Source organism: Dermacentor silvarum, chromosome 4, assembly GCF_013339745.2.
Source record: "Dermacentor silvarum isolate Dsil-2018 chromosome 4, BIME_Dsil_1.4, whole genome shotgun sequence".
In the NCBI taxonomy this organism is placed as follows: Eukaryota; Metazoa; Arthropoda; class Arachnida; order Ixodida; family Ixodidae; genus Dermacentor; species Dermacentor silvarum.
In genome coordinates this window covers 67,962,939-67,990,101 of record NC_051157.2, presented here as the reverse complement: position 1 = coordinate 67,990,101, position 27,163 = coordinate 67,962,939, and the positions used below count along the sequence as shown (strand labels likewise).

At 48.3% G+C, this 27,163-nt stretch overlaps 1 protein-coding gene across 1 annotated transcript in view; it reads right to left on the bottom strand.

Annotated features, from left to right (window-relative positions):
- Window positions 1-27,163, bottom strand: part of LOC119450192 (Down syndrome cell adhesion molecule) — a 370,685-nt gene that overhangs the window by 113,080 nt on the left and 230,442 nt on the right. The window contains exon 5 of the mRNA XM_037713569.2: window positions 24,067-24,363. Coding sequence (XP_037569497.2) covers window positions 24,067-24,363 — 297 coding nt within the window. The remainder of the gene's footprint in view (window positions 1-24,066; window positions 24,364-27,163) is intronic.

The following is a 27,163-nucleotide window of genomic DNA, read 5'->3' as shown; positions in this document are numbered from 1 at the left end:
TTATGTTGTCTGTTGACATCGTCGGTCCTCTTACTGTTCGTTTTTGCTTGTGAATCAGACTATCCAGTGTGCCTTGATTGGAATTGACGACCGGCCTTTTACCGAATGAAAGGTTCTGGGAGCTTGGCCTCTCAGCTCATCAGCGCAGAAAACCACACAAGCTTTCTTGCAGCACCTGAAGACGACAGGGCTGAGTACCCGGCCTTAGACACGCTGTACATTGTCTAGTGCATGTCACTGACCTAATTCCAATCTTAAGTCTCTTTTTCACTTCTCCTCCCCTCCCCACATGTAGGGTAGCAAACTGGACAATGTCTGCTTAACCTTCCTTTCTGTCTTTTCTTCCTAGTACCCCTCTTTCTCTCTTGTGAGTTGTGACAAATTCGCTGCTCTTTTACGGATCACGATGCGCATTTGCTTCGCATTTGCTATCATGTATGATAGCACCAAAGACATGCTTAAGCAGTGTCATATTTACACTGTATACGTGGCCATTAAATCAAAGAAGAACCATTGCAGGAAGGTGTTTGTTATCTAGTTAGCTCTCGCTTTTAACGACCGATTGAGCCAAGACAAAAGCACGGAAATGACATTAGTTATTTCTCACCGGTGAGTTTAGATTCGTGGTCGGCAATCTGAGCGGCCAGAATTTTGTTGACCACCCGGTCCAGTTTATTAAGTGTGTGCGTCTCAAGAAATGTCGGCTTTGACGGAAGTAGCGCAGGTTGTGGCGTAAAGCGTGGGAATCGGTCAACAGAGGAAATAATGCTCTTGCGCTATTTGTCTCAATAGCTGGTAAAACACTCGTTTAACGGTTAAGGCGAAAACTAGAGGCACTAAAGCCTGCGTTACAAGTCCACTGAATGCTGTCCACATCCCACAATATAAAGATACACGTGGAAAAAAATACTGCCATTCATCAGGTAGCAGAATACTACGTAGGGAACCATATATCAGTGTCTTCAAAATGCAAACTACGCAATGGAAAAACTCGACCAGTCCTGGGTGTCAAGCCTGCTACCACAGCATTTAATTCAGTTATTTCAGTAAAAGAGCGGCTTTGTAGTATTTCTGTCCTTGCAGCGCCACCGTGAAATGCATTATTACTACAGTTGGTCGCACGACCTCGGGGCACGCCAGCGATAGCGCCTAGCCGATCGTCAGTCTACATCTCAGCGCCTTTATGGGTTACCCCAGAAGGGTCGCACAGATAGCGTCCTTCGTAATAAGAAGTTGCGCCGTTGGTGAAACCCGCGCGGTGAAAGCAGTATGCGGGCATACATCCTGCACGGGGGCAAAAAAAGAAGAAGAAGAAAAAAAAAAAGGCGGTGAGAGGGGGGGGGATGAAACAACAATAACTAAAGGAGGACATAAGTTTTAATAACAAACTTATGGGAAAAAAACAAGCGAAAGCGTGGACTTGAGAAGAACGCAGCGTTGATGTTGAAACAGGACAAAGCGTTGACGTTGCGCAGCGCGGGCTTTGACGCCGGTAATCAATCATCGGAATACAGTTACGTGAAGAATCGCGAAAGTTGCCAGCGCCTTTGTACTCTTTTCATAAAGACAGGCGCACAAAACTAGGCCGGGCAGGAGAGTGAAGTGTGGGTACGCTGGCATTGTAGTGGAGCCGCGGAAAAACGGCGAGGGCTGTGTGGTCTGCAGTTCTGTTGCCATCGACAGCCGCCGCATATAAAGCGAGGAGCGTACCCATACACTGCCTGTGCAACGCAGCGAGGAGGTCAAACAGTTAATGCCGTCTAATGCGAAGCATCCTTAGCGAGTTCTACCCAGTTTTCTTTAGTGACTATGTGGTCGTTGTTGTGGGCTGATCCCGAAAACAGTGCTGTCTACAAATATGCGTTGATCCCGAAGATATAGTGCAGTTCAAAACTGTGCACCGATCCCGATGGCCACTTCGTATATGCCACTGGATATGTGCTGCTGTTCAATGAATCTCTTCAACGCCAAGTTGGTCCACTGGGTATCACAACAAAAGAACATCTTGCGCTGCGCTCCACATCAGTTCGCAACGCGTCGCGTTAACAGTTCGCTGCAGAACCATTATACCCACCTGTATGATTAATAAGAACAATTCTCTACCAAACCGAGAATTTTTCGCATTGCGTATATGTCAACTGGAGTTGAGTCTGCTTTTATTTTCATGAAAGCACTAACCAAACAAACATTTGTGCAATTACTGATGATATAACTGAGTGAGAAGGAGGTAAGAAAGAGGGAAAGATATGGAGGTTAGCCAGTGTGAATACCGGCTGGCGACCCTACGCTGGGGAAATCGGTACAGGAAAGGAAAGGTTATTGAGAAAGAGGCGGGACTGAAAAGGGGGGAAAATTACAGCAAATCGAACGCACCTATAGGAGAATCGACGTTAAGCGAAGTTTTATCGAAACGTTTCAACTAAATGTTATGCAAAGAAATGAGTGATGTGTGAAATGTTATTGTATTAAAATTTTAGCCTCCGCAAGATCCTGGCGTGCGCAAGATGCCAGCGGGAATAAAACTGCTCATGCGCTAAACGCAAGGGACATGCGTGCAGCGGCCGGTGCTTGCGCACACAAGATGGCGGAGCTCGGGCTGCGGCCTCTAGAGGCGTTGCGAGCGTTGCATGGTTCTGTCGTGGAAGTCCGTGCGCCTGCATACGCCGATTACTGTGATTGCGTAACTACATCGTAGCACCCAGGCCTCTCGCTTCGACACGCGTCAGCACGTAGCGGGCCGCTGCCACGTCGGTACTGAAAGGCCGAGCCACTCTGCTGCGTCGCGTGCCCGATGGACAGCTCATAGCTGTGCTTCAAGATCGGGGCTGCTGCAACAAGGAAATAACTGGTAAACTAAACCTTCGCTCAGCCTAATCATACCACTAGGACAAATTATTGGGTGATCCGTGATGTATCGATTTTAGCGAGATAAGCTGTTTGTTATGACGTTTAGCCCACCGAGCCACAAGAGTGTTGTCATTTATATCTACCAGAGGGCGCCACAACATTTAACGGTAGCGATGAATAGCGCTTTCTCGCTGGAAATGAGGGCTTATTTTTTACGGTAGTACGATTGTATTTAATTTGATAACAATGGATATCTGTGATTACGTCTTTCGCGACGTAGCGAAGAATGGCGCTATTACGCCATGGTGTGGCCAACCACACCGACGCGAAGTCGATGCGGTTGTCCACACTGCGGCGGGACAGCGTGACAGAGTTCGGGAGGCGATCTTTGCAGTAAGTTCTAGAAGGGTGCACTTTGCGAATGCTCCGCCCAGCCTTGAACACGAACTTCCGTATAAACTCCTTTCATATTTTGCAAAATAGTAAGGCCGAAACTCCCTAACGGGAATGATCGTAATTGCGCGAAGCTTGTGCTCGTCGGCAAGACTAGCGTACTACCGTTTGGTGCGCGCCGCTTTAGTGAGCGGCTTGGGCGCAACCCTAAAACTCCTCGGCCGCGCCACTTTTCTCACCGCACATATATACCTCTACACGTAGTTCGGCGGCGCGTCTATCACGTGACACCGCTTGCGAATGCGTAGCGCCGCCAACTGTTAACTTCAAAACTGTCGCACTGGCGCTACCTTGACGATAAAGGACCCCCCAGGTGACACTGCGACCCTGAATTACCACTGAATGTACTTTGGTACACTAGGAACACTTATAGCATGCCTTTTATGCGCTCCATATACGGCTTCTACAGGCCACACACTCCTCCGCTAAAGCCCGTTTTATTGCGATAGCAATTATATGGACACTCAAAAGCAGATTTCTGCCGTCGGCGTCGCCGTCGCCGTCGCCGTCACCGTGAGGTTCCGTATGACGTCAATGGAGATGAAATCGTCGCCGCGCGCCGCCGAATGCTGTATGTGCGAGTGAAAGGGCGCGAGGGACGCGCGCTTTCACGGGGAGTGAACGCACGGCGGAGAACAAACGCGCGTTCTGCGCTGTGCTCCCTTAAGGGCTGCAGAAGTAGGCGTCTCTTTCCTCCTCTACAATCACCATATATGTAGAGTAAACGTACCTTCGACGCGCGAAAGGCTGCGGGGGAAGGGGGGGGGGAGGGGCAGGGAAGGGAGGCGACGTTTAGCTGCGGCACCAAGTGCCTATTTATATCAGAGGCTCCGGCAACAGTCACCAACGCCGCACGCATTTTGAGCGAACGCGGGCAAAACGCCGGCGGCGTCGACAACAGTTCTGCGTGTTGCCGGTGCTGCTGCATGTCCAAGTTTATACAGCTGATAAAGCTGCTATCATTACTCCTTATAGCTCTCTTGAAATTTGCTATCGCAATTGATGCTTCGCCTTTCAGGTGAAACTGCGACAACTTTTTTCACTATAAGGAGAGTTTGATTTCATTCTAGAAAATTAACGAGAGCATTTTGGAATGTTAAAGTTGCTTGTTGCATTCCTCATGACGTATTTTTTATATATTAGGCACTTTTTAGCGACTCTGGGAACTCTAAAGTGGTCCTTCTGAGGCTGATCGATAAACAACCTCCAGGCACCGGTGTGAGTAGCCGCATAATGCTTCGCGATAAAACAAGAAGACAAGAAGAAGAAAAGAAAGGCTGTTATTACAGCGTGTCATTATTCATTGGTCTGCGGCTGCTCAATTGGCAGCTACCTAACCGCCTCCCTGCGAATCGAGGAACTCGGCGTGCCAGGTCTTGTGGTGAAGAACAGAAAAAAAATGAAATAAAAAAAATGAACTCGAACTGCAGGAGCCCAAGGGGAAAAGGAGAAAACAGGGAGGTTAGCCAGTACAAGTACCGGCTGGCTGCCCTGTGCTGAGTAAAAGGTGTAAAGGGAATAAAAAAGAATAAGTAATTATAAAGTGAGAAAAATGCACACAATAACGCAATGCAACGCGCCAAATTTATGTACAGATATACAGGAGAGGCGCGTCCCCGTTGCTAGGCGACACGTGACATAAGCAGAGCGGGCACTTTCTGGAATGCACTGCACAGAACTCATTCCACAGGGGCTGTCCGTCGCGTCACTTGTCACTGCCGATCATGTGCACGTGTTTGCCTTATTAGAGCGCCTTGCTTATGTAAGGAACTTGAATCCATTCAAGGACCATGTGCAGTGAACCGTAATCGCATTTAAGATGCAGGAACTCGCCGGGATTTGGTGAAACATCCGCAACGTCCACCAGCCAAATAAGTTGCTGCTCGCACATCAACCGGTAAAGGACATGGAGAGTCACGCTGTGGGTGACTGAAACGGAGGCGACACAGCAGGAAGTGCTCTTGTGGCCGTAGAATCGAATGGATTCGGCTATTTAAAAAATGGGGGCAGCTTGCACTAGTGGTGCAAAGCTGGAGTAAACAGCGGAGCTGGTGATTGACCTAGCTTCTTCCAGGTTTTACTACGTTTGGCTAAGTTTTGCTAGGAAATGCTAAGCGCTGTTAGGCACGGTATTCCGAATCGGCTCGCCGCCGGCGCGCAGATTCTCGCTTGGACGCGCGGCGCACTTCAAGATGAGCGGCTTCTTCTTCGGGTGTCCGGATCTCCTTTGGTCGTCCCATGTCAAGGCTAGATGTACTCGCCACAGAGTCAACAAGAGTTGTGCCGCCGTCGCGGCGGCTTCAAGTTTTATCTCCCCGGTGACATCACGGCCAAGCTGCGCCTCACACTTGCCGGGGCGGGGCTGGTCGAAACCTGCCGAGCTGCTGCCGACGCCGCCCGCGTTTCCCCGGTGCGAACGCGGGAAACGGGGAAACGCGGGCGGCGACGTAGCTCCTCCGCTCTGCAGTGGGTGGTTCCCTTAGTCCAGGAGTCCAGCGGCCTCGGCAGCAGCTCTGCGCGTTGCCTAGTTGGTGCTGCTCCCTCTCGTTCTCATTTTCTCTTTCCCTCTGCCGAGCATTGCGCGTGCCACGCGTTTGCTCTCCTTCCCTCTCCTTAACGTCCCATGTCAAGGCTACATGTGCACGACACGGAGAGGAGGCGAGGCACACGCCACTCTGCGAGGTGGTTGCTAGGCAACGCAGTGGCAGGCGGCACACTTTACGGCCGGCTTAAATAGCTCCGCTGCTAAAAGCGAGTTCCTTGCAAATAGCAGAATTTCAGGGTGTGCGCACGGATTACGTCTGCATCGCCAAGCAGCAGCTGATAAAGACGACTCTGTGATGAGGCGTTGGAAACGCTTCCGTAGCTCTCGCGGGCAATGACCGCATCAGAGGAATCAGTCGATTGATCCGAAAGGCAATACGAAGCTTCTTGGCAGTATCCGCCAATTCTCCTGATATGCGTCGTCTGAGTGCACGTCCTTCAACTGAATACAGCAGACGCCACTGCACCTTGAGCGCATCCCATGACTCTGGGTCAGATCCAGAGAGAGGCACGCAAGGCTCTTGACAAACAAGAGCGGGAGCGCGCGTCATGTATACCAGGGTCCAGGGTCCGAAATGTCTTGCAGACCTGGCATTGCAGCTGTACAAGCTACCAGCTGACCTCCAATGTGGAGCCGGTGAAACGCGACAGGAGAAGCAAAAATTACGAATTAGAGACTAAAAATTTTGCGCAAATAAGTGGTTCTCTACTGAAATCGGGTATACACAAGGCAACATATATATTGTAATTATTGATAAATACGTTTCATAAAGAAAACTCGACACTATGGCTGTAACTATGGCTAACATTTGATACCGACCACGTCGGCCTCTCGCCGGCCTTCACCACCGCTCGAGACCCGTTGCGGAACTCCCTTAAGAGCTTCGCTGTGAAACACCATCAAAAAAGCATCGTGAAGAAACACTCAAATGGCCGTGTGAACAGAACAGTTCTTGTTGCAAACCGCTTGCATCCCCGGTGGCCCTAGGTCACCAGGGCTGCCGGTCTTCATTGTTATCTGGTTTTTGGTAATGCAGCAGCGGTGGCGGGACCATTGGCTGCAGCGAGAGAATCGAAAGACAGAAAGAAGGAGCTGTCACCTGCTGACAGCGGGTTGGCTTCACGAGTCTGGTTAAGCAGCAAGGTACCTAATTTTATTGCGATAGCAATTATATGGACACTCCAAAGCAGATTTCTGCCGTCGCCGTCGCCGTGAGGTTCCGTATGACGTCAATAGAGATGAAATCGTCGCCACGCGCCGCCGAACGCTGTATGTGCGAGTGAAAGGGCGCGAGGGACGGGCGCTTTCACGGGGAGTGAACCCACGGCGGAGAACAAACGCGCGTTCTGCGCCGTGCTCCCTTAAGGGCTGTAGAAGTAGGCGTCTCTTTCCTCCTTTGCAATCACCATATATGTAGAGCAAACGCGCCTTCTTCCGGCGCGCGAAAGGCCGTGGAGGGAGGGGGAGGGAAGGGAGGCGACGTTTAGCTGCGGCACCAAGTGCCTATTTATATCAGAGGCTCCGGCAACAGTCACCAACGCCGCACGCATTTTGTGCGAACGCGGGGCAAAACGCAGACGGCTTCTACAACAGTTCTGCCTGTTGCCGGTGCTGCTGCATGTCCAAGTTTATACAGCTGATAAAGCCCCTCCGTATAGCTCTCTACAAATTTGCTATCGCAATTGATGCTTCGCCTTTCAGGTGAAACTGCGACTTTTTATTATAGCGATCAACATTTTAAATGCGTTAGCATTTCTACTCTTACCTAACGAGGAAAAGCGTTGTAATTTAATTGATAACGACACCGGACTGCGTGGAGATCTAAGTTTCTTGTGATTTGGCATCGCAGGAACACGCATGTAGGCGTTCGCGTTCTGCACCGCGTTTTGCAGCCTAATGAATGCGTGCCTGCCCCGCAAGAGACGGAGATCAGCCCCGCGCGATACAAGTGAACCACGTGACCGCGGGTTTCACTGTCACCGGGATCATGCCCGTTTTGATTACAGCATCTTCAGGATCGGCCCACTGTACTATTCCACTGTTTTCGGATTCTGCGTATTTACTACTACTACTACTCGGCGAGGAACCAACTGTGCAGGCGCGCAAAGCCTTGCGAGGCAGGCAAGAAACACAAGCGTTGCTGTAAACCAGGAATTATGCGCTATAGAAGGCGTATATTCGACGATGTGATGTTAAGTAGAATGTGTAGTTTCGTAACGTAATGCCGTAGAGAACAGGGGCGGTATTCTGTAAGTGTCTACCTAGTGGACTGTCTATTTCGGCTGTGGCTGATTGGCTGCTGCTTGACGTGCAGGAAGGTGCCGGCCTGTCTCCTTCCTAAACGTCAAGCAGCAGCCAATCAGCGACAGCCGAAATGGACAGTCCACTAGGTAGACACTTACAGAATACCACCCCAGATCTTGCTATCGGTAGGTCTGTATAGATAGTATAGATGATTATAGCATAAGTCCATCAGTTGTATATGTGGTGTGCTGCTGTTAAAAAACGCAAAAAAACACGAAAAAAAGCGTAAAAAAAAACGAACCAACGGTTCCCCTACCGGAAAATAGGCCTAAGCGAAGCTTGTCCAGGCTGCACCTAAACTAACCATGGTGCGACGGCTGCGACGGAGAGAACGACGTTACTGACGGTATGCCCGCAGTCCGCCGTTGTCGCTTGCGTTCGATGACTCGAGTTTGCACGGCGGCGTGCTTATAGTAGCATTCGGCCGCCATTGCCCCTTGCGATTCTTCGAAAATAAATTGTTTCAAAATTAAATCTGTCCGTTACGTAAGACAATGAATGGCTCATACCCCTTTAAGAAATGGCTCTCACCCCCGTAAATGCGGCCTCCCCATTACGACGACAGAAGAGAAGTGAAATTCTACACTAGAATAATTAGCGGCAACGCATCCTGGCTGTGGAAGCAGACGACGACGACGAACGCGGGAGCAGTGGCATGAGCGCGTGCCGAGCTCGAGCACGAGCGCAAACCGAGAGGCGCCAACGAGCCAGCTGCGGAAGCAGACGACGCTCGAGCCAACGCTGATGATGATAGTATGCTGTACACAGGTACAGTGCCTAGAATATACCGTAAAAGCCGGAATATAGGTCGAACTTTTTTTCAAAAAACCATTGCGAAAAGCCGAGCCTCGTCTTATATACCGGACATTGGCGGAAAAACTACGGAAGTCTTGCAACAATGGGCAGATGAAGTAAACAGCCGCCTTCGCCATCGCATTCAGGCTGCTTTTTCTCATTTTGTTTCAAAATGAGCGGAAGCCGACGGCAATTCACCGTCGCCTTCAAGAAAAGGGCGATTGAGTACGCGGAAGCCCACGGCAACGTTGCCGTGGGCTTCGTATCGTGCGACCATCGAACCGCGTGTTTGTCAGCACCTTATCATCACGGCACGGAGCAGCATTTAAATAAATACTGTCACCATTGTAAAACCGGCTGAGTCGCATTTGTTTAAAGGTAAAGGTGTCTTTCGGTACTTTTGCCATTGAAGATCTTTTTCATATTTAGAATTGGTTAGTTGGGGGGTCGACCTATATTCCGGTGCGACCTATAGTACGGTTTTTACGGTACTTATTCTAGGCACTGTAACACAGGCGACGGACAGACGCTTTTAGATGCGAAGCATCTTATGCTCGGGGCTATGTCACTCCTTCCCTCCTTCCCTTCGCCGTGCGACGTCCACGTCCGGTTCCGGTTCCACTTCCACTTCCTGTTCCGCTTCCGGCTTCCGGAGAACGCTTCCGGAGTTTTGCCCGAATGATCCCCAGGTGCTTTGCCCACTCATCATCATTCACTTCGTCCTCTCATTCTCCTCCCGCAACGCCGCGATTAGTGCCACGGACAGCGCCAGCATCAACGCCAGTGTCAGCGCCGTGGACAGCGCCGCGGAGAAGAGGGCTCGAGCCGCTGCCACGAAACGGCAGCGGCGACAGGCCGATCTGAAGACTAATGGGAACTTGAGTCGACCCCATGGCTGCTTCGCATACTACTCAGGGTTCACCTACGGAAGATGGTGTAATTTTTTCGTTTCGCCTAGCCATATAAAGCTCCGCTCAGAAAAATTACCAGCTCCTCCCCTGTCGAGGAAATGGGGGTAAGCGAAGCTTGGTCGTGTGTTTCTTCGGCGTTCCTCGGAACGAATTGCACTGACGAGTACCGTTCACGTTGTGTTCGAACCACAACCGGTCAACGCACCGCACCTGGCTCCGAAGTTCCGGTTGAGGAAGTCGCTTTGAAACCTGGCCGTCGCTCAGGGGAAGTTGGTGCTAGCGTTGCCGAGGCGTCACCACCGTTGTCAGGTTCCTGGAGGGCAAGACGACGCTGACGTTTCGCCTGGGCTTCGGAAGCCCTCACGCTAGAATCGCCAGGTTGACGACGAGCCGTTTCCTGAGCGAGTTCGTGGCGCCGTTGGTCAAACGCAGGCTGCTCCTCAGCGGAACGCACCCCGCCCAAGGTTCCCATCCAGTCGCCGAAACTGATCTGAGGCGAGGGAAGCCCGGCGGAGCGCGCGCCAACCCTCTTTCCTTATCTTTTCCTCCCCACGACTCACCAAACGACCCTGGTAGGCCGCACACGTCACGTGATCCGGCGCCGGCGCAGCTTTCCCCGTACCTGCTCTTTCTTTCTTTCGTTCTTTGTTTGTTTCTTTCTTGTCCCTGGCTCATGCCCGCGTATCCCGGGCTCATACCCGCATATCAAATTCGGGTATGCGGCACACGTGAGTTTGTGCGTGACTACAACACCACCGACACTTGTGAGCCAATACAAGCTTCGCTTGAAAAATGACCAACCACAAAACCCTGCTAAACAGCCAAGTAAATATATTGCTTTAAAAATTAGGACTGTTTCGTTCCTGAAGAAAACTGAACAGGCACAGTGTTTCTGAATAGGAACGATAAAAGCTAGTACAAAAAGTTGGGCAGGTAGAACTTAGGTTGACGATTGTCCCCGTCTACACCTGTAGCGTGGTCACCAGCGTTCCTTGGACGTCTGCCCTCCGCTTCACTCGTCATCTGACGGTGTTACCAAACTCGTTCGTTGAGCCATTTGCCATTGTTGCGACATTTTCTCACAGCGAAGCCATGACCATATGCCATGAAGAATCGCTCAACAAGGTGCCACGCTGCGGCTTAGAAATCAGAAAGTATCCTGATAGTCTATTGTTTCTCACGCCGCATTTAGTAGTCGAGAGAGAGGTATAAAAGCGTAATGGTGCGTTCGCGCATTTGTAAATGCCAATGAGAGTTTAGATCTCGAGACGCGAGCAGGCAGAATTAATCAAACGAGAGACGAAAGGGTCAGGATTATTCACGCGACCCATATGTGTGCTTGTATTTAGCTATCGTACAGCACCATTGGATTGTGATTATATATATATGATTGAATATGTTATATGATTATGACATGTCTATAGATATTCTGGGATTGCATCAACAAAGGACTCGAAGAGCCGCCCAGGCTGAGCTGTAACATACGGCCACAAGTTTTCACCGCTTTCACCGTTGCAACTGTACAAGCTGCTGACCTGCAATGTGGAGCCGGTGAAACGCGTCAGCAGAAACAAAAATTACGAATAAGCGACTAACCTTTTTGCGCAAATAAGTGGTTCTCTACTGAAATGGGGTATACACAAGGCAACATATATATTATAATTTTTGATAAATACGTTGCATAAAGAAAACTCGACACTATGGCTGTAACTATGGCTAACATTTGATACCGACCACGTCGGCCTCTCGCCGGCCTTCACCGCCGCTCGAGACCCGTTGCGGAACTCGCTTAAGAGCTTCGCTGTGAAACACCATCAAAAAAGCATCGTGAAGAAACAGTCAAATGGCTGTGTGAACAGAACAGTTCTTGTTGCAAACCGCTTGCATCCCCGGTGGCCCTAGGTCACCAGGGCTGCCGGTCTTCGTCGTTATCTGGTTTTTGGCAATGTAGCAGTGGTAGCCGGTGGCGCGACCATTGGCTCCAGCGAGACAATCAAAAGAAAGAATTAAGGAGCTTTCACCTGCTTACAGTGGGTTGGCTTCACGAGTCTGGTTAGGCAGCAGGGTGCCTAATTTCTAAAAATGCGAATAACATTTCAAATGCGTTAGCTTTTCTACGCTTACCCAACGAGGAAAACCGTTGTAATATAATTGATAATGACACAGGACTGCGTGGAGATCTAAGTTTCTTGTGATTTGGTATCGCAGTAACACGCATGTAGGCGTTCGCGTTCGGCACCGCGTTTTGCAGCATAATGAATGCGTGCCTGCCCCGCAAGAGGCGGAGATCAGCCCCGCGCGATCCAAGTGAACCACGTGACCGCGGGTTTCACTGTCAGTGGGATCATTCCCGTTTTGATTACAGCATCTTCGGGATCGGCCCACTGTACTATTGCACTGTTTCCGATTCTGCATACTTACTACTACTACAACTACTCGGCGAGGAACCAACCGTGCAGGCGCGCAAACCCCTGCGAAGCAGGCAGAAACACAAGCTTTGCTGTAAAACAGGAATTATGCGCTATAGAAGGCGTATATTCGACGGTGTGATGATAAGTAGAATGTGTAGTTTCGTTACGTAATGCCGTAGAGAAAAGATCTTGCTATACGTAGGTCTGTATAGATATTATAGATGATTATAGCATAAGCCCATCAGTTGTATATGTGGTGTGCTACTGTTAAAAAGCGAAAAAAAAACCCCGAAAAAAAACACGAAAAAAAAAAAGATGATCCAACCGTTCCCCTACCGGCAAATGGGGCTAAGCGAAGCTTGTCCTGGCTGCACCTAAACTAACCATGATGCGACGGCTGCGATGGAGAGAACGACGTCACTGACGGTATGCCCGCATTCCGACATTGTTGCTTGCGTTCGATGACTCGAGTTTGCTCGGCAGCGTGGTTCGTAGCATTCGCTGGCCATTTCCCCTTACGATTCTTCGAAATTAAATTGCTTCAGAATTAAATCTGTCCGTTACGTAAGACAATGAACGGCTCATGCCCCTTGAAGAAATGGCTCTTACCCCCGTAAACGCGGCATCCGCATTACGACGACAGAAGAGTAGAGAAATTCTACACTAGAATGATTAGCGGCAACGCATCCTGGCTGTGGAAGCAGATGACGACTACGAACGCGGGAGCAGTGGCACGAACGCGTGCGGAGCACGAGCCCCAGAGGAAACCGAGAGGCGCCAACGAGCCAGCTGCGGAAAGAAGACGACGAAGCTCGAGCCAGTGCTGATGATGATAGTTATGTGCGTACATGGACACCACCGAAATCTGAGTTACAACAAACTTCGCTTGAAAAAGCTGGCAGATCCCACGCCGTGCGGGGAATCGATGTTATGCGAAGCAGTGTGCGGGGAACCTACCAAGTTAACGAAACGACCATGAAAACACCACGACGTAGGCTCTAAAATAGAGAAGGCGCTGGTCATACACTCGTGTCATACGCTCTTGTCATGCCAATTTTGGTACATACCAAGTTAACGAAATGACCATGAGAGCACCAAGACATAGGCTGCTAGATAGATCAATTGATGGATATATATATATATATATATATATATATATATATATATTATATATATATATATATATATATATATATAGATAGAGAGAGCGAGAGTAAGCTGTAACGCCATAGAGAGTCCCATAGTAAAAGTATAATTTTAAATGCGAAGCATTTCGTTGCGAACACTTGCTACTTTTATAGTATATATATATATATATATATATATATATATATATATATATATATATATATATATATAAGAAAAAGACGGGAAGCGTCCTTCTCACGACGCTGGCACACAAGATTTTTCTGTTTAAGACTCGGTCAATAATTGTAGAGCTTCACACTGTTGTTACCAGCAATGTTTCCCAGAGTCCTCAAGCGACACAAGTTTAGCTTCAATCGAAATGGAAAACATCGTAAGACTAATGTGTGGTGAAACTCGTTTCAGTATAGTATAAGCATTGCAAATAATTACCGCACCTTCGCTACTTCTCTATTTTTATGCGTTATACGAAGTTCAAAGTCGGTTTCCCCAGGTGACCTAGGGAAACGAAACGAGGCACTTTATATATGTTTCGAGCAAATTAGGGGCATTTTACACGTGATTTGTAGGTGACGTTCAAAGTGTGTGGGTTAACTGCAGCCTTTGCAATAAATTAAGTACGCAAGCGCTCCGGAGGGCTAGCGGCCTAAATGTCCATGGCAGCGGACAATTAGGCCATTAATGTGGCATAAATACTAGTGCCATAGTGATCAAACTTAGCAAGAATAATGGGACCAGTGTGGCAAATCAGTATGCGATGTTAAATGCGTGTGGATCAAATAGAGCTTTTGCCAAAGCAATTCTTAAGCAAGTGTCCGAATGCGTCATGGGGCCGTTATTAGCTATGTTTGTTTCGCAATGCTCTGAGCTAACTACATTCCACCAAGTTTATATTTGATAGAAATTGTAGGCATCGTAAGTGTAATGTTCAACCTTAACGTTTCTGGTAGAAATAGGCAAAACGGCTCACTTCAGATCGCACGGCTCGGAACGGCTCAGCTCACTGAAATGAACCGGTTCATTTGAACGGCTCACCGGTTCACTTAAACGTGTAACCTGTGTTATGCATATTCTATAGTTATCTGGCTTTGAAAAAAAAACGATATATGCATAATTTAATAACCGTGTTATTGGTATTTTCGCTATGTTTAGAGAATATTTTTACATATATTAAAATCGTGAATTTTTAGTTGTAATGAAACTTTCTTTTCTGATATTGGGGATAAAATGCTGATGATACTGTGACAGGCAGAATGCGATGAACGTTCTTCAGAAAAAAATATGTTACTTCATCGTCATTACAGAAGCTTGTCTGTTTTTGTGGTACTTTAAAATCAGCTTTTGTCAAAATAAGAACACAAAATGATTGTAGATTGTGTTTCAACTTTATTCATTTATTCACATACGTACGTTCACTATAATAAGAGTAAGCTGTAACGCCATGCAAAATGAATGTAGAAATCGTTTCTTGAAGTACAATACAAAAATCATACGAAAGATGCCCAAAACTGCCGCACGTACCTTTCGTTTTTTTTTTCTCTTGAGTGCACGCGCAATACTAGCTATCATCATCATACGCCAGAACAAATAAAAAATGTGGTTGATCCCTCTTATATAGGAATCGGTATAGAACACGAAAGTGAAACGTGTCTTCACAGAAGTAGTGTAATGTTTATTGCACATTGATATATAATGTCTATTGGTGTTTTGTGGCTAAAGCGCCCTTAGGCGTTGATGCACCCACGCTGACGCCTGGTGGCACGTCTCCTCCATCACGACTACCAACGTCGATGACCATGAGCAACCGTCGTGCATATGGAAGCTGCACTACGCTGCACACGCTAGCACAACGCGAAAGACGAAGCACGTAACTGACACACTAATACAACGCGCAAGACAAAGCACGTAACTGAATCGTCACCGAGTCAAATCAGCGCGTACAGCGCGTCGTAATTGCAGCCTCCGCGATCAACTTCAGAAACATTTTCAGAGCTAATTGCGGAGGCCACGCTCCGCTGTGCTGAGTACGGTGAACGCCACCTAGGTGGCGTTGGTAGTGCTTCTTGATGCCAGCGTCCCTTCGAATGCTGGCATCGAGGCGTCGTAGTGCTGAGACCACCGAAGCGTTCACTGTCGGTGCGCGTTAGTGTCATAATGCAGTACTTCTCTTTTCTGCTCGTAGGCGGCGGCACCGCCCCGAGCAAGAGCGCGGGTACACGGAGGAGTGTTAGATATATAAGGCGCGTCTGTGTAGCTCTCTGCAAATGCGTTTGTGGCGCAATGGGTTAAACGCTCGGCGATCTATCGTCGCGGACCGAGAGGTCGTGGGTTCGATTTCCAAATTTTGCATGTTTGTGGAACTTTTTCTTCTGGTTTCTTTCTTTGTATTATGTTCGTGTACATTGTAAGAACGTCATTCCGTATTTCCGTATGACGTATTTCCGTGACGGAAATACGTCAGTGAAGTCTTGGTGGACCCCGGCATAAAACACTTTCGTGTTAAAAAAAAAGAAAAAAAGGAAAAAAAGGAAGTGAAGTTCTATTACAACACAACAGGTCAATGGCCTCGTTTTAATGACGTGCCAATGATACACGCTCAGAAAATGCACTGAAGTGGATGTCATGGGCGACATTTTCATGACTACACTAATTAGCACAAATGAAGACCAGGACGTAAACTGTACGTTCAGCTGTTGTCTTTAAAGACACGGAAGACCATCTTCGAAGTGTTATTGGACCAGCGCACGATGTGCGATCCGTGAGAGTCGTGAGACATCGTTCGAGCAGCAGCAGCAGGCAACGAACAGTACCATCCTTTGCCAATTAAGACTTCTTCACTTCTCCCCTTGGTGGCATCGGGTGCCACACCATAGGACGCACAAGAAACCAAAGGGACTGCTGCGCACACCGCACACTGCGAGCGCGTACCAGTAGCGCGAGTCTGCCCACACCGGCCACCATTCGACGGTCAGAAATCGAAACCTCGAAACCCAGCAGAAGACCTATGGCTCTGACGGAACGGTTCGGCACGGCTCTCTGAACGCGAGAGAACCGACTCCCTTTCTCCAAAAGAACCGCCGCTCATTTTTACTGAACCACGGCTCACTCGCTCTTTAAAAAGAGCCGCTCACAAGATCCGGCTCGCTCCTGAGCGACCCATCTCTAGTTTCTGGCGTATTCAGGAGCATTGCAACTAATTATTGAGTGCTGGTTCTGTCAAACTTTAACGTCCTGGCTTATTTAGGTGCATTGTAATTAATTATTGAGTGATTTTTTATTTATTATTTATTTATTTATTTATTTATTTAGGAAAATACTGCCAGTCTGAATGCCAGACTTTAGGCAGGAGTGAGCAATACATTGAAAATATCACGACACAGAAAATACAGAAGGAACAAAGTGAAATGCAGAGCCGATCCTACTGCAGTTAAAATAAAAAGGTATAAATCCCATAGAATGAAAGCCCACGCAAATCAAAACAGTTATGTAATATTACAACATAACTAACACCACATTAGCACCACAGCAGAAGCAATTACCACTTATATAACGCAGCGTGTAATGTCACGCTTTGTTTATGTTTGCATTGTTCGCACGCTAACAGAATCCATATTTACACGGATGGTTCGGTCTCAGAAAGTTCGACGGGGCGCCGTTGTAATACCATCTCGATCGGTCGTCATCAAGTTTAAGATATCCCACTTCACGAAATCTACAGGTTTCGAACTGGCCGCTCTTCACGCTGTTGTGGAATACGTTGAAAAAGAACCACCTAGAAAATGGGAAATACTTTGTGATTCGAAAGCAGCCCTCCAAAGCTTGCGAGGTTTGCGACGTGGAAATTACGACCAACTGGTGTCCCAAATCAACGAAATTTGACATTGCGTTTCTGAACGAGGACGTGATATAACCTTTCAGTGGCTGCCGGGACACTGTGGCATCGCTGGTAATCACCTCGCCCATGACGCTGCCCGACTTGCCCAGGTTGGAGCGCCGACACTCTTTATACCTTTCTCGAGAGTAGACGCTGCAAGAGAGCTTCGCTATCTCGTGCACACCATCACGTTGTGTTACTGGCATACTCCGCAGAACTCTAACCGTAAATTATACAGCCTCGTCCCATCACTGAAACTGAAGTTACCAAAAAAACCTTTCACGACGTGACACAACACTGCTGTGCCGGCTGTGGGTAGGAGTAGCCTTCACTAATTCCTACAACCATCCTATTGGAATGGCGGACTCACTCATGTTCGCCAAGTGCAAGTGTGAAGAGACCACCGAATATCTTCTGTGCCACTGTTCTCGCTTCAAGAAAAAAAAATGTCACAGTTTCACCCGAAAGGCGAAGCATCGATTGCGATAGCAACTTAGTAGAGTAAGGATACGGAGTAAGGATAGTAGTTTTATCAGCTGTATAAACTTGGACATGCAGCAGCACCAGCAACGCGCCGAACTGTTGTCGACGCTGTCACCGTTTTGCCCGCGTTCGCACCGAACGTGCGCGGCGTTAGTCACTGTTGCCAGGGCCTCTGGGGGCGGCTCGGAGGTTTTCGACGACATCAGAACGGGAAACTCGTCGAGCAGCGTCGGAAGTCTTTACCACAGTCTCGCCTCGCAACGTTTTTATATAAATACACATTTGGGGCGGCAGCTAAACGTCGCCTCCCCTCCCTCTCTCCCTCCCTCCCGTCCCCCCATGGCCTTTCGCGTGACGGAAGAAGTCGCGTTTGCTCTCTATATATGGTGATTGTAAAGGAGGAAAGAGAGGCTGAAGCCCTTCAGGGAGCACGGCGCACAACACGCGTTTGTTCTCCGCCATGCGTTCGCTCCCCGTGAAAGTGCGCGTCCCATCGCGCCCTTTCACTCGCACATACAGCGCCCGGCGCGCGGCGACGATTTCATCGCCGTTGACGTCACACGGAACCTCAAGGCGACGGCGATGGCGACGGCGACGCCGACGGCAGAAATCCTCTTTGGGTGTCCATATAATTGCTATCGCAATAAAACGCCAGACTCTCTAGTGTGCCTTGAAAAGACTGGACGACAGGTAATTTACAGACGCAAATATCTTGGGAGCCTGGCCTCACAGCTCATAAGCCCAGAGAACTCATTCGAGCTCTTCTTCAGTACCTGAAGGCGACAGACTTGTGTGCCAGACTGTAGGCATGCAGCACCTAGCTTAGTTCATGTGAAAGTGCCATCAAGACTCATGTCTTATTTCTCTCTTTCTTTCGTTCCCTCATTCCCCTCCCCACGTGTAGGGTAGCAAACTGGACAAAGAGTGGTTAACCTTCATGCCTTTTCTTCCTCCCTTCTCTCTCTCTCTCTATGTTTATGCGCTACATCGTTCACAAGGTATGCTGACATGCAAGGACGAAATCAGATGGATGCACATTTAGAGACGCCTACGTAGCGATGCCACGAAGACGAAGGCGATGTGCGATGCTTGTCCAGGAAAGACGGGTGACGGACACGCTTATGCACATAGAAAAGCTACACATACTTATAAATATATTGTTACGGGAAGAAAGACTAAGTCCTGTGATTCACAGGCCTGATTCACAAATTCGTCATCTGACCGGTCCCGTTACCGTCACGGCACCGGCGTCCATAATCTACGGCGTCATTTTTTTGACGAGGAAGCGGCGAGGAAATGCTCTCTCCTGACGGACGCCGGTGCCGTAATCGGACGCGATGGAGGACGTTTGTGGGAATCAAGCCTTAGCGTTACTCCCACAGTCCACATGTCCTCACGTATATATAGTGGAGCAGCGCGTTCAAAGCCTTCGGTGTTGAACGTGGTCTCGACCAGAGCCCGTGGATTCTGTCCTGCGTCAAGCGCAGTCGGCAGCGTTTCTCTCGCCACACTGTAATGAGGGCAGTCATAGATATTTATAATCGAGCAACTTCACTATATATCCGTCTAGTAATGTTGCGGTACTTGTCGTTACGCTCATGGTAAGGCGAACATGCTTGCGGCGCAATGTGTTTAAACTTTAAACGTCCGAGCTGTAACGAATATCTGCTTTGTAAGAAATGTACGGGATGCATTCTATCGCTCTCAGCGAAGCGATCTAACGAAAAATGATAGGCGAAAATTTAAGGAAAAGGAAGAAAGTGGTGTGGATTATAGAAGCAACGGGGTAGCCGATATTCTGTAAGATATTAGGAGTAGAAACGGAATTGGGCAGGTCATATGCAATGCGTAGAGTAGATAATTGGTGGTCTATTTGAGTTACAGTTGGTGCCAAGTGGAGGGAAGCGTAGTCGGGGATGACAGGGAACTAGGTGGTGGGAAGAAATTAACAAATTCGCAGGCATAACGTGGTGTCAACTAGCGCTAGACAGGTGCAGTTGGATGTCTCTGGGAGAGGCCTTCGTCCTACAGTGGACACAAATGGGCTGATGATGATGATGAAGGAACATAAGGAGTATGTGCTCCAACAGCTAGCCATAGAGTATAACTATAAGTGCCAACTGCATTTTCTACGAGTCCATCCAGCGAGCAACGAAGTCACGCGAAAGATGTGAGCGCCACATGCGCGGAGAGCCACAGTTGGCGCGAGGAGAGGCGGCGTGGCTATGGCGAGGACGGTTGCCCCGACGACGGGGCGAAGAGCAATGAACGACTGCGAACGACGGCGCGCGAAAAGTGGCTTTCGTCCGGCGCACGGCCTGGGTGGGTGGCGGAGGCGGCAACGACTATATGCAGTCTCTTTCGCCTCAGCCGCGGTCGTCAATCACCTCAAGTGTGGCTGCACGCCGGCGTGTCCCCTTTCCGCTGGGTATGCGAATCCCCTCACCCACCACAGAGGAGAAGATTTCGTCGATATGCCGTCTCTGCCAATGCAACGGCGGCCATCAGAAAAAGAAGAAGACGGGAGAGGAGGAATTGGAAGAGAAGGCTGGAGAGCGTACACACACATCGCGGCCCGTTACCCGCAAACGCAGATGTGGCGAAACGACCCACTTTAAATTTCAAAGCATCATCGCCCGTTTTTTTTTTTTTCTTTCGTTTCTGCGCTTTCGTTTCCTAGCTCCGTGCGGAATAGCTCACATCATCCTCGTCTCCGGCACATTTCGGCCCGTTTGCTTCTCTTTATTGGTACATTTTGTTAAAGAAGTGTTTCTTTCTCTTCGCTTTCTGTTCTGTAAAAAGTTTCCAGTTCGCCGTTACCACTATAGCTTTCCCGGTCTCAGGCACGTTTCAATCCGTCTGGGCCGGCACAGTTTTTGTTACGGCCGTTCAGAACGTGGGCGTGCAGACGAAGTCAATGCACTTTGGAAACAAGGCACGACAAGAAGAAGATAAAATAATGAAGAAAGGTGGAAAATACGGCTGATTTCTACTCCTCGCACATTCTCGGAGGTGGCGCATATTTTTTGACCCCGCCGTCGAATGGCAAGGGCGCTCGTAAAACGGGAACCCCGAAACGCATTCCGAGAAGAGAGAAGGAATGACATTTACGATGAATACGAAGGAGAAAACGTTCATTTGATAACTCTCGTGAAATGAACAAACTATATGAGATATAAAGGGAAAGATTGAACTGTATGTTGATGTTTGCTACGGATGTCTTCGCGCGAACAGAAAGAAGCATGGAAAGGTTCTCAGAATGGTTGCGTTAGGAGAGGTAGGAGTAGTTAGCTTTGATGCGGTACAGTGACCTTTTTTTTATTATTATTCTACGCTGTGCACATTCCAAGCAATCTGCGCGTTTCAAGCGGCCCGTTTAATTACCAACAAAACACTAAAAAGAAGAAAAGGCTGCTTTAAGGCTCTGCGTTATAAAATTTGAGAAGTCTCCTATGATGTTATTTGTCGGGGGGTGTCGCTAATTTTTTTCTGATTTTATATGAAAATAACACTAATTTACGTTATTTGAGCAATTGAGCTTGATGGGCTGTTAAGCGGTATTTAAATAAAACGCCGATGCACGCACTCCCGCAGACACGCACACACGCAGGCACACACTTAACTCAATTTCTCTCAAAGAACATGTATTCACAACGTTTAAAGGATAGGCCGTGACAATGCGGATATTTAGCGCTCGTTGTATCAAGTGTTCTGAAAGCATTTGAGAATGCAGAATGGTAAACAATGTTTTGAAAGAAGCTGTCCAAGTGAGCTGAGCCCCACTGCATTCTACAAGTGCGAGTTACTGGTGACTCGTCATTTATACCTTTCAAGCAACTATATCACACAAACATTCAGCAAATAGCGCACCTGGCGTGGTAGCTTAGTTGCCATGGAGTGGCGCTGCTGAGCTTGAGGTCGCGGGCTCAATCACGTGCGCAGCGGCCGCATTTTGATGGGGGCGAAATGTACTTCGATATCGTTGCACGTTGATGATCCACAGGTGGCCAAATGAAACCGGTGTCTCACACTATGGCGTGCCTCGTAATCATATCGTGGTTTTGGAATGTAAAACCCCAGAATTTTTTATTTTATTTTTCGGATATCAGTGCGTAAGGGGCGAAATTAATTTACTCACATGGGCTTCTAAGAATCACTTACTTTGCGCTTACTCCTTTGTACACTGTTGGGGGCGCCTATCATCTACAAACTTTACTAGAAATTTAGTGAGACTATACCGAAATCACTTCACACCAGATGATGTTTACAAACGCAATTTGTTGCCTTCAAAGTACCTTCGGGTATTTAGTCACCACCGAAGAAGTGTGTACAATCCTTCGTAAGAGAGAGAAAGAGAGAAATATTTATTTCAACCATCGATGTCGTTGCTCTTGAGGTCGAGTGGGTGGTGTCCTCATTCCAGGACTCCATTGGCCATGACTAACAATGATGTTCATGACGTAACAGTGTTGCATAGCGTTCCAGGAAGGTAAGCATCAAGTAGTTTGTCAGAGTTTGTCGGATGTCTTGGACACTGTTCTGGATACGATGCTCTTTCCCTTCAGTTTCAATTTCGAGAAAAGAAAGAATCGAGCCGTAGCAGGAAAAGGTGAGCAGGTTGGTTGCGGAATCACATAAACGCACTTTTGCGACAAAAGCCTTGTGACTGAGAGAACATTGTAACAAGCAGAATCATCGTGGAGTATTGCATGCACTAGTGACTAATCTATCTTTTGCAGAGCCTGCCAAAGAGGTGGTCGGCAAACCTTCAGCTGGCCGTCTTAAAGGAACTCCTAACATGTAATTTATTAAAGTTTTGGCGGTTGGTGAACAGTGTTGCCACTGTCATTAGTTTTCTAACAGACCTTGCCCTCCGTAAATCTAAAACTCACTTCAGGACATCCGACTGGCTACATCGTACAAGACTCCTCACGGCCAGATGTGGTTGGTGCTGCCTGGAGGAGAGTTGCCCAAAGCTTGGGATAGGAGGATGTGAAAAAATCGGGCAGAACTCATCCACGATGACTATAAAAGTATGCCAATAGCCCATACGCGTCAAATGTGAGCCGTGTAGTGCAGTTCGGATCGTCTGTCGCGCTTCTCTCTGGACACTCTGCGCCTTCTGGCGACGCCGCCGAGAAGTCCGAGCATTGCCATTGACATATACCCAGTGGCACACACTCACGGGAACAGCTAGCCTTCATTTTAGACTGCATTACTTTCGGTATAAGCCCACCTATTTAGACTGCACTGTTTTGGGCGGCCCACATTTTAGGAAAGGTAGATTGCTAGATAGCAGGAAAGAAAACTGGCCTGAGAATGCCCAAGAATGCTACTCGCATTGAAAACCTACGCGCACCTCATGAAACCCTAGGACAGCGTTCTCGCAATACCTGCTCTAAGCAGTTGTGTAAAAGATCGGCTAAAGGCGATATAATGCACAATATATTTGCGAAAAAACAGCTTGCGGATGCACCCGGAAGATTTACGTACAACTAGTTTGCTTTAAAACAGCTGTTGGATTAGGCGCACATTTGCGTCAGTGCATACCTGTTGCAGTTTGGTAAATAGCACTTGTCATGCACGAACGACGCGAACCTCGCCGATGGCCCTGATAATTATCAAAATGCTTCCTGAACACATAAGGGGAAAATAATATACGCCACAATCTTTAAGATCACCGTCATAGTAAGATCCAGGTTCTTTCTCTCACCTCTTCTTCTCCTGGTGAGATGGTGAACTCTATTCCACCCGCTTCGCTGGTGCTAAAGCTATCGCACCTTGGTTTGCCGCGAGAGATACCAGGACTTCTCATTGTAAAATAATATATTTACTGTGACACTAATCCCAACAACGCATTCACATTAGATTTTCAAAGTCACAAACGGTAGGTCTCACTAGACCAGAGCAGTTCTCCGCCACGTCACAGTGGGGCGCTCTCGCACAGTTCTGTCGGACTGTCGGCCAAACCGTCCCCACTACACGACAAGCAGGTTAGGTGACCACGATAGGTCAAGCTTGACCCGACAGCCTTCCCGACAAGTAACCAGGAACGCAGCCTTGGTCGCAATGGATCAGCCCACGCGGGAGCCAAAATTGGCCTAAAATGTCACGTCACGGCATGGAGGGCATTTCCGATGCAAGCCTCGTTGCCACTTCTTCTTTCTTCCATCTTTCTGGGCTCTGGGGGTCCAGTGGCGCACAGCAGGCTCTCAAATCATTATCATAATCAACGCGTGCCGGGTTCAATGTTCGGAACAGTCTCTCGGCAGAAACGCTACCATATTGCTCACTTACCGGTGACCACCAGTTGCGTCTCCATGCGGTCCTGGCCGATGGAGTTGTTGACGACGCAGACGTACTTGCCGCCGTCCGATACTTGGGCACGCCTGAAGAGCAACGTGCCGTCGGCTTGCGACACGCGGCCCGCCGGCGAGTCCAGGGCCACCTGCCATCCCCCTTCGACTCGGTGCCAGGAATAGGATGGCACAGGGTAACCCTGAGCCGCACACGGGATCTTCACGTTCTCGCCTTGCCGCGCCCGCACTACGGGGCGCCGGTCGGTCAGCCTCGGTGCCGTGTTCACGTGAGTGTCTGTGGTAAAACGAAGGCAGGTTGAGAAAGAGAAAGAAAAGAGGAATTGGAATAAGAAGAAAACTCAGATACTTGAAGACGGGGAACACTGTTTATTTCCGGCCCTTCGTAAACTGCAGCGCTGCTTTTCAATCAGCAAGAAGGTTAACTGTGACCAGTTTCCTAATAATGTGGCACTTGTATGAAAGTTACCAGTTACCAGACATTGTCTGACACTGGAGATTGCGTTCGGAACTGCGCAGCCGTACAGATGACTCTTTGGCATGAAGACACAAGCGGTGCAGGAACAGTCTACTGCGCTCTGATTGGCTAACACAAGCTTTAGCCAGTGCCCCAAGGCTACTAAGCAGCGTGCATGCAGGCGGAATTCGACTGGCTACCTCGCGAAAAAGGGTACGCTCTATAAGGTGCTAAATGTGAGGAATGAGAGCGAGAAGAGAAATAAAAGGGAGAAAATGTGATATTCAGAAATATCAGTTCACATGGCAGATGTCTTATCGCAACAAGTGCAAATCTCTTTAAAAAAAACAGCGCTGGCACTGCGTTATTGCCGTTTTTAATTATAGTGCCCAAGAGAGATGACCGGACAAGTGAACCTGTGTGCATAGATTTCCTGCTACCTCGAAACCGAACAAGAAATCGTTTTGTCACGATCAAGTTACTTTTTGCCATGGTTTCAATGGGAAGCATTCACGCGATCGATAGGCGACGGTGTTCATACGTTGGGCCGGTTGATGGGGTGGAATGCTCACCTACAAAGTAGTGCTATTGAACGTACCTTTGTTCTGCGTAATAAAGCATTAAATTAAGGGATAGAAACTATACATATATAATGCTATAGCATAGGTGCCTCTAATGCACATAGACCTCTACCTGGAATGGGCGAATGGTATGGAAAGTGAAGGACATCATACAGGAACGGAGTTATGAGCGGCGCTTTTTGATCCGATATTTATATGGCAACAAAAACAAGTACAACACGTGCGATGCGTTCTCGTTAGCAGCCCTTCCTTTTCCTTTTCCATTGGCACTTGTTTTACTGCGGACGTTACAATTGTGGTATATAAAATTGGTTATCTAACAATACTTTATTTAAGAATGTTGATACCGAAATCGGGAAATGTCAAATATTTCTAATGGTGCCTAAGCGAGCTTCTGAGAGCGGAAGGTACTGAATTACGTAAACACCGTTCTGCTGATGCCAAACTTCGTGGTATCAGTGCGAAAAGCGAAGAGTAGCGTCAGCAAGACTTACAAGTAAGATGAGAAAGGAAGCGCGCTCTAGTTTCTTCGGGAAATGACGAGGAACATGAACAACACTTATAAGTAGGCTAAGAAGAACGCCTATACGTAAGACGAGGAACAACACTTGCTCTTTATGCTTCGAGAATATCGATATTTTGAACTGATCAAGGAAATGCTTTCCTGCGTTCGTGAAGGAGGCAATGGGGCTCGACCTCGTAAATGAGGACATAATCTCAACAGGATGCACAGCGGGTATTGTTTCTCATGTGTTAATAAGGGCGCATCACTATCGGCAGATCCATGGCTAGGTCTCCTGCTTCGGTGTTCGTAGACCGCTACTGACTCTTCTGAACGAGTCATACAGCATTGCAACGTCGACCATCGTATCTCATCATAAAAGTGCCAAACCTATAGCATAAACACGTCAACACGTTAATAAGGGAGAGAGAGAGATAGATAGATAGATAGATAGATAGATAGATAGATAGAAGGGACAAGAAAAGCAGGGAGATTACCCACATAAGATTCTGGTTTGCTACCCTGTACTGGGGAAGGGAAAGGGGAAATGAAAGACGGAAAGAACAGCAGAGAGAAAAAGCAAGGAAACGAAAAAAGAATGATAGGGGAGGTTGTGAACGTCCCTCCGAACTACAGTCTCGCCAATAGGCCATTCGAACGTAAACATTTCAAGAGTGCTTTCCCTGTCATGTGGTGTGACGAATATTTAAGTTGGCGTTCCAGGACTGTCTGCATTCGAAAGCGGCCGATAGTCAAGACGCGCCAACGTGGTCAAGAGTGATTGCCTGCGTGCGCTGTATCGGGGACAATGACAAAGTACGTGTTCGATAGTTCCCTCGTCCCCGCAGTGGTCACACGCAGCACTGTCCTCCCATCCGATGCGGAAAGCAAACGACTTAGTAAATGCGACGCCAAGCCACAATCGGCATGGCATCGTTTTCTCGGGTCGGGATAGACCAGAGGGGCTATTCTGTAAGAGTGCACCTAGTGGACCGTCCCACTTCGGCTGTCACCATTGGCTCCCGCTTCACGAGCGCGAAGGTGCCAGCCAGTGTCCTTTCGTTAGTTTTCGTTAGTATTAAAGTATTATTTAGTTTTAGTTTTCGTTAGTATTGCAAAATTTAGAGACACACAACAGCTGTGCTATACTTGTAGCATGCATATAGCCACGGCTCCAAGAAAAAAAAAAGCCACTGTGTCCTGATTATAAATTACACCGTAAGCGTTAGTGCGAAAAACATATTTCCACGCTTCAGCAACTCTTTCATTCTTTCCTCAATGAATGAGAACAGCACTAGGGAGCCCCTGGCTCCTCAATTCGTTTATCGGCCTGGAGATCGAGCAGAGTTTGACGCCTGGTGGGCACAGGCTGAACCAACGTGACTAGACTAGCTTCAGTTGTAAAACTCGGTGGCGTTGCGCGGAACCGCCACCCGCCCGCGCCTTCATGGCGCTGCCATCTCACCCAGCTTCACTTCCCCACTAGCCGGCTACGCGAACTGGCCGGACGAAACACGCGGTGCAGCGTTGGTGTATT